The 15,352-nt window shown below is 46.6% G+C and overlaps 1 protein-coding gene across 5 annotated transcripts in view; it reads left to right on the forward strand.

The window, feature by feature from the left end:
* The window catches only part of BRD4 (bromodomain containing 4), a 1,024,368-nt gene that overhangs the window by 744,275 nt on the left and 264,741 nt on the right, over nt 1-15,352 (forward strand). For all 5 annotated transcript variants that reach the window (XM_069231688.1, XM_069231690.1, XM_069231691.1 and 2 more), the window contains one exon: nt 629-920. In XM_069231688.1, the coding sequence (XP_069087789.1) occupies nt 629-920 (292 nt within the window). The remainder of the gene's footprint in view (nt 1-628; nt 921-15,352) is intronic.

Consider the following 15,352-nt stretch of genomic DNA (forward strand, 5'->3'; position numbering starts at 1 on the left):
CACCCCATGACTTTTGGAGGCCAGTGAGCTGAATGTAGACGAAAAAGAAGCTTACTATGACAACTTGTAATACTAGTCAATGGTTCAACTTTCCTCCAGATTACCCACCCAATAAGCATGCCTCTGAAGTGTTTATGGCTAGAGAAAGGACTGAGGTATGGATGCTAGCTTTTCAATAGAGCCAGTATGCAGTTGCGTCCGAACTTCAAGATAACTGTCTTTGTGCTGAGCAAAAATATTTTGGCCACATACCCGATATCATCAGTATCCCATCATTCAGAAGGAAAGATAATTAAAGGGCTTGAGAGTTTAAGTAGCAGAGTAGCGATTGGCCTGCACAAGCCTGCTGTTCATTATCATTTTTCAGTTGTAAAATTGCACATAAGTGTTTAAGTACATTTATATATCAGGAGTAACTCAAGAGGTACAGCCTAGAATCTAATGCATCATGTTTGAGTTTCTTTGCTATGATATGAAGTTTGTTTATATTATTTTTAATATATATCTCCTAGTGTCAGGCGAGAGCAGCAAGGTTGAAAATGTATAGTTGGCAGTCTTGTTTGCAGGATGTCTGTTACCTGCGGATTCTTGTATCTGCACTTTTAATGTACATCTTGTTTCTTTCTAGCATCACCATCACCCTCACCCGCAGGTGTTGCAGCCTCAGCCCCCACAGCCATCGGTCCCCCAGCTGGTGTCGCCACTGATGAAGACTTCCCCACCTCCACTTCCACCTCCTTTCATCCCTTCCCAGGTCCCAGTTATGGATCAGCCGCTCCCAGGAAGTATGTTTGATGCCATGACACATTTCAACCCACCCCTGATGCATCTGGCACAGCAAGAATTACCACCACAGCTACTGCCTCAACCAGAGCCGAGCCCCCCTCATTTGAATCAACATACAGTTGTCTCACCTCCAGGTAAGAGGTTGACGAAAATGTGGAAAACCTACAGCTAAGGGTTGTTTCATGACACAACAGGAATAAACATGGGCAAAACATCAACAAAGCCATTAATAACTATAAATCATACATATAGTGAAAACTTCCTTCAAGTTGTGGTGGAAATAGGCTCAAAGAAAGAATGCTTATACTTCAGAACATCACTGGCTAGCTAAGTGTGGCAGGCTAGCTAAGTGTGGCAGGCCAGCTTTGCTCTAATTGTTTATGTTGACAATAATACTGCACTAAAATAAGCCCCTTGGGTTTCTGAAGTATGGAAGAGGTTAAGCACTGAAGAGAATTGGTGGTATAGTCCAGCATTGCTGGCTCTTTGTGGTAACGGAATAAGGTGAATTGGGGTTAAATATGCTACTACAGGTAACTGAGCTATGACTGATTAATGTATCAGTAGCATCTTTCAGTGCAGCCGTAAATCAGCATTAAAATGCTAAGGAATACATTATGTACTCATCAAACATTTGAGCTGCTAGACTTCTAGCTGCCGATTTCTTACCTTAGAATAATCCCCAGGCTTCAAACTGGATCCGGAAGATTTTTGAGGAGTACCCAGTGTCCTGGTAGGTGGCGTTGTTTAGTTTTGGGGCTGCCAGAAGTAAAATGTGCTGTACCTGCATAGACTCCACCCCAGCACGATGACGTCAGTTGTTTCATTTCAGCACCAGAAAGCACTGATCCAGTCCGAGATGCCCTCGGTCATTTTTTTACTGTTATTTTTTTGCCAACTTTTGTCAACTCTTTGTGAGAGACTTCTCATCTGGTATGAGGATGGTTTCAAGCTATGTGGTGCCTGTCACAAAAAGATGTCTCTGACAGATTCCCCACTTGGTGTATTTGTGGACTCCAAGCCCCGTCAGGACTACCGCACCATGTATCTGAAGGCGCTGTCAGAGCTCTCCCTCAAGCACCTCACCACCTGACATCAGATGACCCCGCGCAAGGTACTTACCTTTGGGGATGCCTTATCTGGTAGAGACTCCATCTAGCCGCAGGGTCCTTAACTTAGAATAATCCCCAGGCATCAGATTTGATCTGATAAAAACCTACTGTTATAAACATTCACACTATTTCTTCCCATGGTGCAAGGATAAGAATTCTAACTTTGGGCCTCTGCAGTCACATCCTGTGGGGGAAAAAAAAAGCATAAATGACTCTTGAGTGCATTTTGAAGATGCATGGGACACATACTCAATAGAGTCAGATAATGACAAGCCTCCAGAGAACTTACTAGAGCATTAAAATGTAACATTAGGACATGAAACATTAAGCTTCCTGGCTGCCATCCTTTAGAAAAGTGCCTCTTTTGACATGGTCACCCCCCACACTTTTTGCCTGGTTGCTGGTGTAATTCTGACTGAAAGTGCACTGGGTTCCTGCTGACCAGGACCCCAGTGCCTGATCCTAACCCCCAAAATTGCAAATTTGTTTCCCCCAATTGGCATAGCCTTTAGCACCCAACGTAAGTCCCTAGTAAATGGTACCCCGCTACATAGGGCCTGGGGTACTAAGAAGGGTCCCTAAGGGCTGCAGCATAATTGTGCCACCCTGAGGGACCCCTCACCAAGCACATGATAGACTGCCATTGCAGGCTACATGTTGTAGTGCAAACAAAAGTGAAAACATGACATGGCACACAGCCTGTGTGCCATGTCCCCTAAATACTGCATGCAATATATGATAGTCACCCATCTAGCAGGCCTTACAGCCCTAAGGCAGGAGGCATTATTACTACATGTGAGAGGATATCTGCATGAGCAGATATGCCCTTACAATGTCTTGTCCATTCTCAGACATAGTAAGTGACCAGACAGGCGATTTTAAATGCATGTGCTAGACACTGGTCACTATGAGTTTCCCAGCTACATGATGGCTTCTCTGAATATAGGGATGTTTGGTATGCAACATCTCAAATTAATAAGCACTCGATGCCAGTGATTGATTTGTTAATAACTGCATCCAGAGGGCACCTAGAGGTGCCCCTGAAAACCTACCAGCTACTAGTGTGTTAACTGACTGGTCCTGACCAGTTCAGCCACCTTAGACACATTTCTGGTCCCCCAAGGTGAGAGCCAGCGCTCTCAAGGGCCACAGACAAAAGCCTGCACTGTGCGAGGTGTTAGCACCTCACCTAGGCAGGATGGACATTCCAGGGCGCTGGGAGCTTTAAAGGCCTAGCCACCTTTGTAATGCAACCCAGGTCTCTCCATATGGTGAAGATGACTGACCCCACTTTTGGCGTCAGAAAAGGAGGTAAAATTAGTTAGATTAGTAGGTGTGCCCACTTCATGCCAGTACCACCCCTAAGGTGGACAAGCTGAAGTGGACACTACTTTTTAAATTCCTCTATCTTGTTTGGAAGGAGTTAGGCCACCATAGTTAGGGTTATGCCCACTTAAGTGATCATAAAAAGGGTGTAGTCACCCTAAAGGTGGTCAGCCCGATGGCTACCACCTGGCCCTCCCTGAAACGCTCCTAAATTGAGTATTTAGGTGGCACCCCTGAACCCTAGAACTCAGATCCTGACTACCTAAGAAGCAAAAGACAAAGAAGAGTTGCACCTGCATAAGAGGAAAAGAAGAATCGGTTGACTTAGTACCAGCCCCACTGGCCTGTCTTCTTACCTCGATGGACTCTGCCCAAAAAGATGACTCGTTCTGCATCTGAGCCTCCAAGAAACCCAGGAGGACTGCCTGCTATGTCTAAAGACTCAAGAATCTCTGCTTTGAAAAAAGTCTCAAGAAAGGACTCTACCGCCTCCAGAACAGCAAAGACACAGTACCTCAAGTGATCTCTGCAGCTGACATCCTCGACCCGAGATGAAGCTAATCAGCGGAGCCAGCAAGGTTCCCCAGCTGTCCATAGTCCGAGTCTACTCAGGTTTTGCCCCTCTTGGACTCCTCCAAGTTGCCTGAAGCATGTGCACGCAGGCCCCCTCTCCCGCAGGCTTGTGTGAGAAAAGCCGACACCTCCAGCAACCACTCCATCCATTGGCCCTGACCCGCTCTGAGGTGGGTCACTAGTCTCAACGACATCCCCCCAGCTCCCCTGAGCTCGAGTCCCTCCCCTTAATGGACTCCCATACGACACCTGTAGCCTCAACACACAGGGCCCCCTCACCGCGAGTGCTCCCGGATGGAGAAACATGATGCCTAAGGACACCCCTGCATCCGTCACCCCTGGGCCCTGGAGAAAAGGACCAAAGGTGCATCTGTGTGTCCCAGAGCACCCAAAGTCTACTACCTACCTGTTTGTTGTCCCCGTCTGGCTTCCTAGCCAGAGCCTGCACCCTGTTTGTCCCGAGGACCAACTCCCATTCAATACCATTGGGCACCTGACTCCTTGCTGTACCCCTGCACCTGGCAGCCCCAGTGCTGCCTGGAGTGACCTGCTGGTGTGATTCGGATCAGTGCCCAGTACCTACCTTAACTCGCTGAGATTGGCATTGTAACCCTGTGTTTGCTGAACATTGTTTTATCCATAGGTTAACATTGGAGAAGTCTGAAATTGTGCTGTTAATTTTTTAAGCTAATATGCATGAAACTGTACTTACCTTGTAATGAAGTTCTTTGGGTTTAAAGTATATATGAACAAAAGTATTATTTTTCTAAATTGGTCTCAAATTTATTCTTTGAGTTTGTGTCTGATCTATTGCCTCTGTGAGTACAACAAATGCTTAGCAATACCCTCTGATGAGCCTAACTGCTCGTCCACACTACCACAAAATAGAGCAGTAGTCCTACTTGTGCCCCTGCAAATGAAATGGGGATCCACTGGACTTTCTGCACGCTGTACTTCTTTTTAGTGCACCATATAGAGAGCCAGCTTCCTACACAAGGCCGCCAACGAAGCATGTATGAACGATGTCAACAGCATTGACGATGACACCATTGAAATTTGGTGAAAACATACCAATGTTGTCGACCAAATCTAAGAAACCACCCATGCTAATTCTAACCACGTCAACGCCACCAACGTCATCGCCACCACCGTCATCTACATCAACAAGACTGCAGTCTACACATGTAATATTGCGTCCGGAACTAACCTCGTCCAGCAAGGTGTCCCCTTTGCCACATAGTGACTTGCTTGATGTCGAGGAGTTGGATGATGATGAGCAGCGATCTGTTGGTACTACTCACAGTCCATCTGAGTTGTTTGTAAAATACCAAGTTGAGGAGGAAAATACCAAGATGAGGGGGAATACTATGAACCTATTACCAAGCACAGCAATATATTGGTCAACCACGTCAGTCTGGTGATCAGTATCACCACTTCCTCACAGGATATGTCCAGGTTCTGGCTACCTTAGTCCAGGATTCATAAGGTTTGCTTCAGGACTATTACAAGCGCTTTACAACACCTGCAGAAGCGCAATCAGCTATAGAAACACCTGTTGCCGCAGCCACTACCACCACCTACTCAGAGAATGGTTTCCAGACCACAGATTACTATGCACCCCTCTGGATGACCCATCATCATCGTCAGCATCTGAGGAAGAAGACAGGGTGAAAGGTGAAATTCAAGGCACACAGTCTCTAGAGAATCATTCCAACACCTTCTCTAGCGCTACAACCTGCTGATTGTCCACCTGATGACATTGGTGGATTTCACACACTTACGGAACTAGCGGCTGTGCACTTTCATTTACCAATCACAATTAAACAACCTGACTGCTTTTTATACAACTTTAAAGAGCAGTCCAGAAAGACAGTAAGGGCAATATCGATAATAGATTGCATCTGGGAAGAAGGCCTAAAATAATGAAGATCTCAGCTACTGCCGCGCATTTATAAAAAATATAAAGTTCCAGAGGGATCACCTACTTCTTTCATAGAATATCCAAAACCAGATTCGGTAATTGTAGTAAGCTGGGTTCTGGTTGTTGCACCTCCCACATTTTTTGCCTGCCGTTAGTATGTTTTGGACTGTAGTGCACTGGGATCCTGCTAACCAGGACCCCCGAGCCAGTGCTCTCTCCCCTACATGTAGTTTCAGTAACCTTTCACACCCACAATTGGTACACTGGTGCACCCATGTAAGTCCCTAGTATATAGTACCTAGGTAACCAAGGCATCGGTATACCAGGGGTCCCCCATGGGCTGCAGCATGTATTGTACCACCCTTTGGAGCAAAGTGTGACTAGATGCCTGCTATTGCAGCCTGCGTAAAACGATGCATGCACCCTTTCACTGCCAAACATGATCACTGCACTTAGACATTCACCCATCTCGTAGGCCCTTTAGCCCGAGGGCAGAGTGCATGATTCTCAGTGTGAGGGTGTCCCTGCCTGAGCAGGGTACCCCTCCACGACCCCAGGCCAATTCCTTGACTTTGTAGGTGTTGGGGAAGCCATCTTAAGGTATGTAGTGGTGTAGTGGGCACTGGTCAATACAAGTGGTCCAACTACATAATGGTTGCTCCGAATCTAGGCATGTTTGGTGACAAAAATGTTGGAATTGTGCAACTACACCGATTCGAGTGTTAGTGGCATGATACCATGTACTCTTGGGGTTCCCTAGAGGATTCCACAGTTCTGCTTGTGCAGCCTCAAAGGATGGGGAGTGACCACTCCCCTGTCCAGCTCTTCCCCTAGGGAGTTGCACAAAGCTCTTCTAGGTGGCCACTTGATTCTACCATCGTCAAAATAAGATGTGTAGAGTCCCCTGGAAGCATCTGACTGGTTAGGCCAGGTAGATGACATCCGTGACTCCCCCGACCCACCCCCCTTCTCTGATAGGTGGGTCACTGCAGAGAGTGGCCAACCCCCTTTAATGTTACTTAAGGGCTCCCGCGCAGGTGGGTCCTTATATTTGTCAAACACGACTCTACAAGGAACTCTTTGCAAGATGGCATCTGCTCCTGTCCTCTAGAACTGCTGCTGGTCTTCCTTGGAACTGAACAAGTCTGCTTCTGGTGGGAAGGCTCCCATTACAACATTGTTTCTCTGGATCCTGCAAGAATTCTGCAACATCCAAGGCTGTGGCTGCCTTGGAGCGAAGGAGTCACTCCCCTGCAACTGCAGGCACCTTAAGAAGTCGACCGGTTGGTGGGGTTTGCTGTCCCAGGGCATCCAAAGGTCCTGCTTCACAGGTAGTGAGTCTGTGGCCTCTTCTGGGTCTTTTTTGCCTTCTATCCAAGTTGGGAGACTGTAGGCCCTTGCTCCTACTACTGGACTGGCACCCCTGTGCACCACAACTGTTGCACTTGCTATGCCTTATTGCCTCTTCCCCCAGGGAGATCTTCAAGAATCCCTGGCCCCCAGCACTTTGCCAACCGAAGATCAGCTCCTGACCTGCAACTCCTGTGACATTGGACTTCTGTTTTGTTTTCCTGCCAAGGCCTCCATGTGACACCCTGTCTGGCGCATGTGGGTCACTTGTGGGGGCTCCACTGACGTCTGTTGGCCTTCCAGCATGCTGACAGCCAGCTCTGACTCCCGCTCCTGGGTAGAGTCTCCTAGACCTTGCTGGTCCCCTAAACTTTGCAAACTCCTGTTCTTCTCCTGTTTGCATTCGTTAGTGCTTGTTGGTGACCTGGCTGTTCACTAACCCTTCTGCGATCCTGCGGCTGTCGAGGTGACTCCTGGGATCTTCTGCAGCTCCTTGACCCCGCAGCTGGACTTCTTCTTCCACTGATTTGCAGGAACTTCACATTCAGGAACGTTGGCATTACCACCTGCACCTCCGAGGGTGCTGTACTCTGTCACCTTCCTTTGCAGGTCCTCCACGTCCAGAATTCATCCCTGGGCTCCGCCGGCCTGGGCCACAGGTCGTGACAGCAGCTGGACAATATGAAGCACCCACAGTCTAAGGAGAGAGTCACTTCTCAAGGACCCTGGTGTAGGTACTCTCGTCTTCTGAGTATCCTGAGGTAGGAGCACTCTCCAACCTTCCCCTTGTCTGCTAGTTTCCTAAGTTTCCACTGTGAAGGGTCCTGAATTCCATAAACTCCAACCACTACTCTTTGTGTTAGTCTATAAACAACTCGGTGGGTAACTGACTTACTCCTGATTGCTGGGGTCACTTATTGTACTTACCTCTGGTGTTCCTAACTGCCCCCAGCCAACCGCCACACATATGGTTTGGCCCTCCCCTGGGGCCCTGTATATTTTCATGCTATTTCTGGTGTTTATTTTATGTGTATATTGTATATAATATATTCAATGGGAGCTATACCAATGTCAGTTTAGTAGTAGTGCTGTAATAAAGTATCCTTTATTTTTTCAAACACTTGTGTGGTTTGTCCTTGTGACTAAGTTACTGTCTGACTACTGTGATATTGCAAATGCTTTACATTCCTCCTGGAAAAGCTTTAACTGCTTGCCTAAGCTACCCTGAGAGAGCTTATGCTATCTGGACACCTATTCACTATTAAGGGTTGCCTGGACTCAGTATAGGGTGCCACACTAAAGGTGTACACCATAGACTGAGCCAGCCTCCTACAGTAATCTGCCAAGCAGCTCAACGCAGAACCAAAAACCTGTCCACTCCATTCATCGCGCCACCTGACAAAGAAGCCAGATGCCCCAGTTATATTGGAAAGAGATTCTCCACCATGTCATCCAAGTCTGCTCAAGTGGAAACATTTTTAGTAACTTTTGGCAGATAACTCACCAGATGTGGTCGGACATCACCACATACCTTGATTTTTTGCCAGTTCAGCGATCAATTCCGGATTGCACAATGGATATTGCTTCTCTAGGATTCAGACAGTTGACAGGATCAGCGGTTCTCAGACGCAGGGCTGGTTTAAGGCTACAACATGCCTTACAATGGCGAGGTTCTGTTTGGTAAGCATATTGACAATGCCTTACTTGGCATCAAATCAGATACTGAAATGGCTAGGACCTTGGGAACCCTTCAGGATCGCAGGACACTCTTTAATAGAGTGCTTGGACGAGGAGCATATTTCTTTTGAGGAGGATACCAGAGGTATCAAATATGCCAGTCATTTCAGCAGCCCTTCCGAGCTGCCTATCAGCAGAATCAACCTTACCAAGCACCAGCATCGGCGGCGTACTCCAAACAACAGAGAAGAAAGAAGTCAGCTTCAGCCACAGACAATAGCAGAAACCAATGATGGCATTTAAGTGCCGGTTACAACCTGCACAGAGCAACATCAGATGGGAGCTAGAATTTCACACTCCAAACACAAATGAGAAAAGATCACAATGGACGGGTGGGTCCTGAATCTCATCCCATACGGGCACACTCCCGAGTTCCCTGAAATACCTCCTCATACACCACCAAAACAGTCATTGTCTTCTCATGTCCTTCTTCTTTACAAGGAAATGTTGGCTATGTTATCTAAGGGTGCCATACAAAAAGTCCCAAGTTCTTGAAAAGGAAAGAGATTCTATTCTAATTTTTTCCTGATTCTCAAGAAATCAGGAGACTGGTGCCCCATTCTAGATCGCAGGAAACTCAACAAATACCTGGAAAAGTAGTCTTATTGTATGATTACACTCCAGGAAATTCTCAACCTTCTCAGTCACAAAGATTTCATGACAAACCTTGATCTCCAAGAGGCCTACTTCGATATTCACATCCCTCCCAGACATTGAAAATTGTTTGGTTTCACAGTAGCTGGCACTCATTACCAATTCAAAGTACTTCATTTGGTCTCAGGTCTGCACACCGAATATTTACAACATGTATTGCCCCCATGTAGGGAAGTGCCTCTTTTTTGACATGGTATAGGAAGCTGGCCTGGTGTGTACCTAAAGTACTTAAGCCTTATACCAGTTCCAGGTATCCCCTATTAGTGTAGTGTAGGAAGTATCTAGACGCCAGACTCTAGAGGTAGCTGTGGATAAGCAGCCAAGGCTTACCAGGGAGACATGCAAAGATAATGCAAAACCACTATAGTTACACAGCACTTACGCATATGAAAACTCTCAGTTGTAAAAAAATAAAGGTACTTTATTTTTGGAACACAATACCACAAAATACTAGAAGGGCCACCCTCCAATAGGAGGTCATACAGTAAATATATACACTAGTAATCAGAAATAGGCATAGAAAAGATTAGAAAACAGTGCAAATAGAAATAACCAATAGTGACCCTAGGGGGAGCACAAACCGTTTACTAATGGATGCGAACACAGGACCCCCACCTAGGTAAGTGGAATGTGTAGAGGGGAGCTGGGAGTATTAGAAAACCACAGAGGTAAGTAGCATGGTTACCCCTCCCCCCCAACATCAAACCCCCCCCCCCCCCCCCCCTCCCCCTCCACACACACACACACAGCGACTAGGAGAACATCAATGGAATTTCCACTTTCCACCCAAAAGGAGGAAAAAGAAGACACCCAGAAAAGACTGCAAAAAAACAGTGGTGGATTCATTGAGAAAAAGGCCTGTGGAGATAGGGGAGAAAGTCCAAAAGTCTCAGTGGAGTCCAGCAGGAGTAGGAACTACTACCCACCCAGCTGTATTTGCAGGAGTTGGTCGATGGTGAAGAACAGGTCAGTACTGCAGCCCTGGAGCAGTAGAAGAGTTCCTGAGGGATGCAGAAGATGTCCCACACTGGAGTGAAGACTGCAGATGTGTGTTGGTGCAGGAATTTCACCAAGGAGCCTTGCTAAAGGCAAATTCGCGGTTAGTGGAAAAGTGGTGCTGCGAGGACCAGCAAAGCCCAGGAGGACTCAGCCCAGGAGGACTCAGCCCAGGAGGTGGGGAGTCACAGAGGACCCTCAGCGTCGCAGAGAGTCCACCGGAGCAGAGGCAGCACCCACAGGAGTCCCACAAGAATGGGAGAAAGAAGACACAGAAAGAGCCCATGCAACACCACAGAAAGGGATTCTACGCCACAGGAGAACCATGCAGAGAGCTGTGCATCACACAAAAGAGTGCTGGGGACTGGAGCTACACGTCGCCTGAAGATCCCTTGAAGGAGATGCAAACAAGCCTTGGCAGCTGCAAGAGACGCGGTTCATGGGGTATTGTCCTGCGTGGGAAGGCAAGGGCTTACCTCCACCAAAATTGCTGGCAGAGAGGACCGATAGGACGACTCTGGACCACCACAATGATGCAGGATCCGCACAGTTCAGGATGAGGGGAGATCGAAGCAGCTGTTCGTCGTTGCAGCAGGTGCCTGCGGATGCAGGGGAGTGACTCCTTCACTCCAAAGAAGATTCCTTCTTGTGCAGGCTGAAGAGCTGCTGTCTTCTGAGGATGCACAGGAGGGAAAATGTTGCAAAGCTGGCAGGAGCCTTGGAAACAAAGTTGCAGTCTTCTTCGTGGGGTGCAGCGTTGTCGGCTCCTGGAGGGTCCAGTCTCGGTTCCAGTGGCCAGAAGTGGAGGTTGCAGAGGAGTACCAAGAACTCTTGAGGACAGCGCCTCTGTCTAAAGAAAACCTACAACCAGGACTCTCATCTCACTCCGAATGCATGAGTCTTGACCCCTGTGCACCTGACGCCCACAGTCCGTATCTAGGTGGTCCATACAGGCAGAGAAGAGTCCCCAGGCGATTGCTAGCAAATGCCCTGCCTGCGTTGACCTCTCCACCCCTCCACAACGACGCCTGCAGAGCAAATCCCGAGGACCCCCCTGACTGCAAAACTCTGGACGAAGATATCAGACACCTAAGAACACACTGCAACCACAGCCCCCAGGCCTTGGAGAGACCGACCCCTGGTGTATCAACATCCAGCACGCGGCCCTCCTCCCTGTCTGACTGGTGGTGTGCCTGAGACACACCCCTGGACCTCGCCTGCAGCCTCTGAGTGACCCGGGGTCTCCTCATAGACCAGCATTGGAAAGCGGACGTCCTGCTTGCACCCTGCACCCAGCCGCCCCTGTGCCGCTGAGGGTGTGTGTTTGGTGCCTACTTGGTCTGCCCTCCGAGCTGCGGGTACTTACCTGCAGGCAGGCCTGATTCTGAGTACCCCCTGTCTCCATAGGAGCACACTTTAAATTTGCTCAAATTTGACCTCTGCACCCACCTGGCCCCGTGTTGCTGGCGGTGGGTGTTTGGGGTTAACTTGAACTCCAATCGGTGGACTTCCTAAAACCCAGAGACTGAAACTGTAAGTATTGTACTTACCTGTAAACCGACTTAACATTTCTTCCCCCCCCCAAGTAACTGTTCTGAAAATTGTACTGTCCATTTTTAAAACAGATTATTGCCAATAATTCAAAAACGGTATTACTTACCTATTTCAAAAAAGTACTGTTGTTACCTGGGTGAAATACGAAGCTTTTGAAGTGCTTACTTGCAACTTGAATCTTGTGGTTCTAAAAATAAATTAAGAAAATATATTTTTGATACATAAAAACCATTGGTCTGGAGTTAAGTCTTTGAGTGTGTACCTTTTTGTATTGTCAGTGTGTGTACAACAAATGCTTTGCACTACCCTCTAATAAGCCTAACTGCTCGACCACACTACCACAAAGAGAGCATTAGTATTATCTACTTTAGCCTCTGGAGAACCTCTGGACTCTGTGTACACCATATCTCACTTTGATATAGTATATACAGAGCCGGCTTCCTACACTAGGGACTTACAGGGGGGACCAGTATGCCGATTGTGGGAAGGAAAAGGTTTAGTTACCAAGTTAGAAGGGAGAGAGCTTAATCACTGGGGTCCTGATTAGCAGGATCCCAGTGAACAGTCAATCACTGACAGGCAGAGAATGGGGGTAACCATGCCAAGAAAGAGGGCACTTTGCTACACATGGTTACCCTCACTTTTTTATCAATACAAAAGAATGATGGACGGTGTGCTCAAGCATTTCAAACACTCACCTCCAGTCACAGATCTGGGTTTAATCCATCGTTCTTTTGCTCACTATGCCACCCCAGTTGGGACCTAGACATATGCAAATCAGTCTTGACCCTGCTCCCCAGTCGGGGGTAGCATAAATATAAAGACAGACAGTTGAAATTGTCAGGGCACAAGTTGACCAGAACACCATGTCCGTAAACAAAATATCATAAAACCAAATGATCAGTAGGATTTCAAGAGGATATTATTTATACTGCAGCATATAGCGCCACTAAGTGGCTGATACAGTATATTTCTGAAGGTATTGGAGAGCCTTACATTAGCACCAGTTCCTTTTTTGTGTTCTTTTACATAGTGCCAACATCACCCGAAGGTATTGGAACACTTTACATTACCACCAGTTACTTTACATGAGGACACTGTAAACTTAGGCAAATCAATTAATCTCCACATGGTAGTCTGAATTTGCTGTTAGTTGCCAGTCAACCTCCCGCATTTCGACTCTGCTTTTCAGATTTTTGTCTTTGCGAAATTTTATGTAACGTCAAAACCAGCCAAAGGTATTTGAGTGCTTTACATGAGCACCAGTTATTTTTTTGTGCAATTTTATATAGCACCAATCACCACCTAAAGGTATTGAAGCACTTTATATTAACACCAGTTACTTTGCATCAAACACATTAATTTTTGTAGACACAGGGAGATTAAGTGATTTGCCCAGAATAAAGAATGTTAACACTATATCGACACTCAACCCCAGTTTCCCAGCTACATAGTAAGCAGCTCTGGCCCCTACACCACATCCTCTCCCAAGAGGATGCCATATTATCTCTCTAGCCTTGGCCTCAGTTCCATATTTTGTGATTACGGGCAAATCATTTTCTGCTTCCTGCGTTTTTCTGTTGGTTGCCTGTCCACCTCTCGCCTGTCACTGTTTGCCCCCGCTGATCTCTGCTGCACAGATCCCCTCCTTCTTCAACACTGTTTAAACATTTTTTGGGGCAGTTTTATGTAGAGCTAACACCACTAAAAGGAACTGGAGTGCTTTACATAAGCACCAGTTACTTTTTTGGGGTGCAGTTTTGTACAGTGCAAACATCACCCAAAGGCGTTGGAGCGCTTTATATTAGCACCTGTTACTTTTTTGTGCAGTTTTAAATAGTGCCAACACATCCCGAAAGTAGCACTTAACACAAGGACACATTCATTTTTGTAGGCACGGGGAGATAGTTATTTGCCCAGAATCTTGAATGGAAAGCACCAGCAAACTGCATTGCCAAAGCAAGTGGGTCTAAAAGACGATATCTATTGGCAATGCCAATGCTTTTTATAAATTGGTGTGGAGCTCCTTTTTGATTTCTCTTTTATTGACTATTGTGTGTATTTGTGAATGTCTTGCACTCCTCTGTGTTGAGCCTAAGGTTGCTCTACCACACTACCTCCAAATAGACCATAGCAAGACCTTGTCCACTCGTTGGAGAACCCCTGGACTCTTTACACTGTATGTCTAGTGGTTGATATACCACATAAAAAGCCAACTTCCTTCACCCCGGTAGTGGGCTTTTTGTGTCAAAAGGGCCTTCAAGTTTTGTATCTCAACGACTGGCTGATAAAAGCTCTGTCTTTTCACCAAGCATTGTTGCTACAACAACTTGCCTGCAGACGTTTCAAATCTTGGTACTCACAGTAAAGTTTCAGAAATCTCTCTTCCTTCTTAAACGAGGATACGTTTTCTGGGGGCAGCCTTAGATGCACTGCAAGACAAAGGATTCTTGTCCTCAGACAGATAAAGAAAATTGTTGGCACTGGCCATCGATCTTGTAAAAAGACAGTCCACTTCACTTCTCTGTCTCAAATCTCTGCTGGATATGTAATTGGTCATTCTCCAAAGCCAAATTGCTCATCTGAAAATTAAACCTTTTCAATAGGAGTTGTATGCATAATGGATTCAGGTGGACGGCTTCTTCGAGATCATCATCCACATCACACTTGTAATAAAAAGTGCTCTCCCATAGTGGATCAATCAAACAATCTATTACTGGGAATGACTTTCCTTTACGCAATTTCAGAGTCCCTCATAACAGACTTGGGAGCTCCATTGCAGGACCTGCAAATACAAGGCACATGGAGTCTACAACAGTCGAAATGTTGCATCAGTTTTCTGGAGCTCAGAGCTATTTCGCTTGCTCTTCAAGTTTTTTTACCAAGGATAAAAGGATCATCTGTGTTGATCAGAATGGACAACTCAACCTGCATGCCTTACCTCAGCAAGCAGGAAGGTACAAGTTCTCAAGCCCTTTCGCAAGAATCACAAAACACCTGGAAATGGGTATTGGCTCATCATATAAACATAAGAGCAGAATATCTGCTGGGAGTCGTCCCATGGCAGATACATTAAGCAGAACGCATCAAACCTGTCACAAATGGAAGTTGAATCAAGCCATTTTCAACACAATTTTCCAGAGATGGGGAAAGAAGAGTCTGGATCTCTTTGCATTACAAGCTAACAAGAAATGCCGGTTCTGTGCAAGTCGGGGTTCCCACAAGGGGCCTTGTGAGAATGTGTTTTTGATAAGATGGTCAGAGATCTTTGTGTACGCGTTCCTTTAATCCCTCTTATTCCCAGGCTTCTCAAGAAAAGGAAGAGGAAACCTTGCCGGCTCAT

The sequence above is a fragment of the Pleurodeles waltl genome, chromosome 4_2, assembly GCF_031143425.1.
Source record: "Pleurodeles waltl isolate 20211129_DDA chromosome 4_2, aPleWal1.hap1.20221129, whole genome shotgun sequence".
Taxonomy (NCBI): Eukaryota; Metazoa; Chordata; class Amphibia; order Caudata; family Salamandridae; genus Pleurodeles; species Pleurodeles waltl.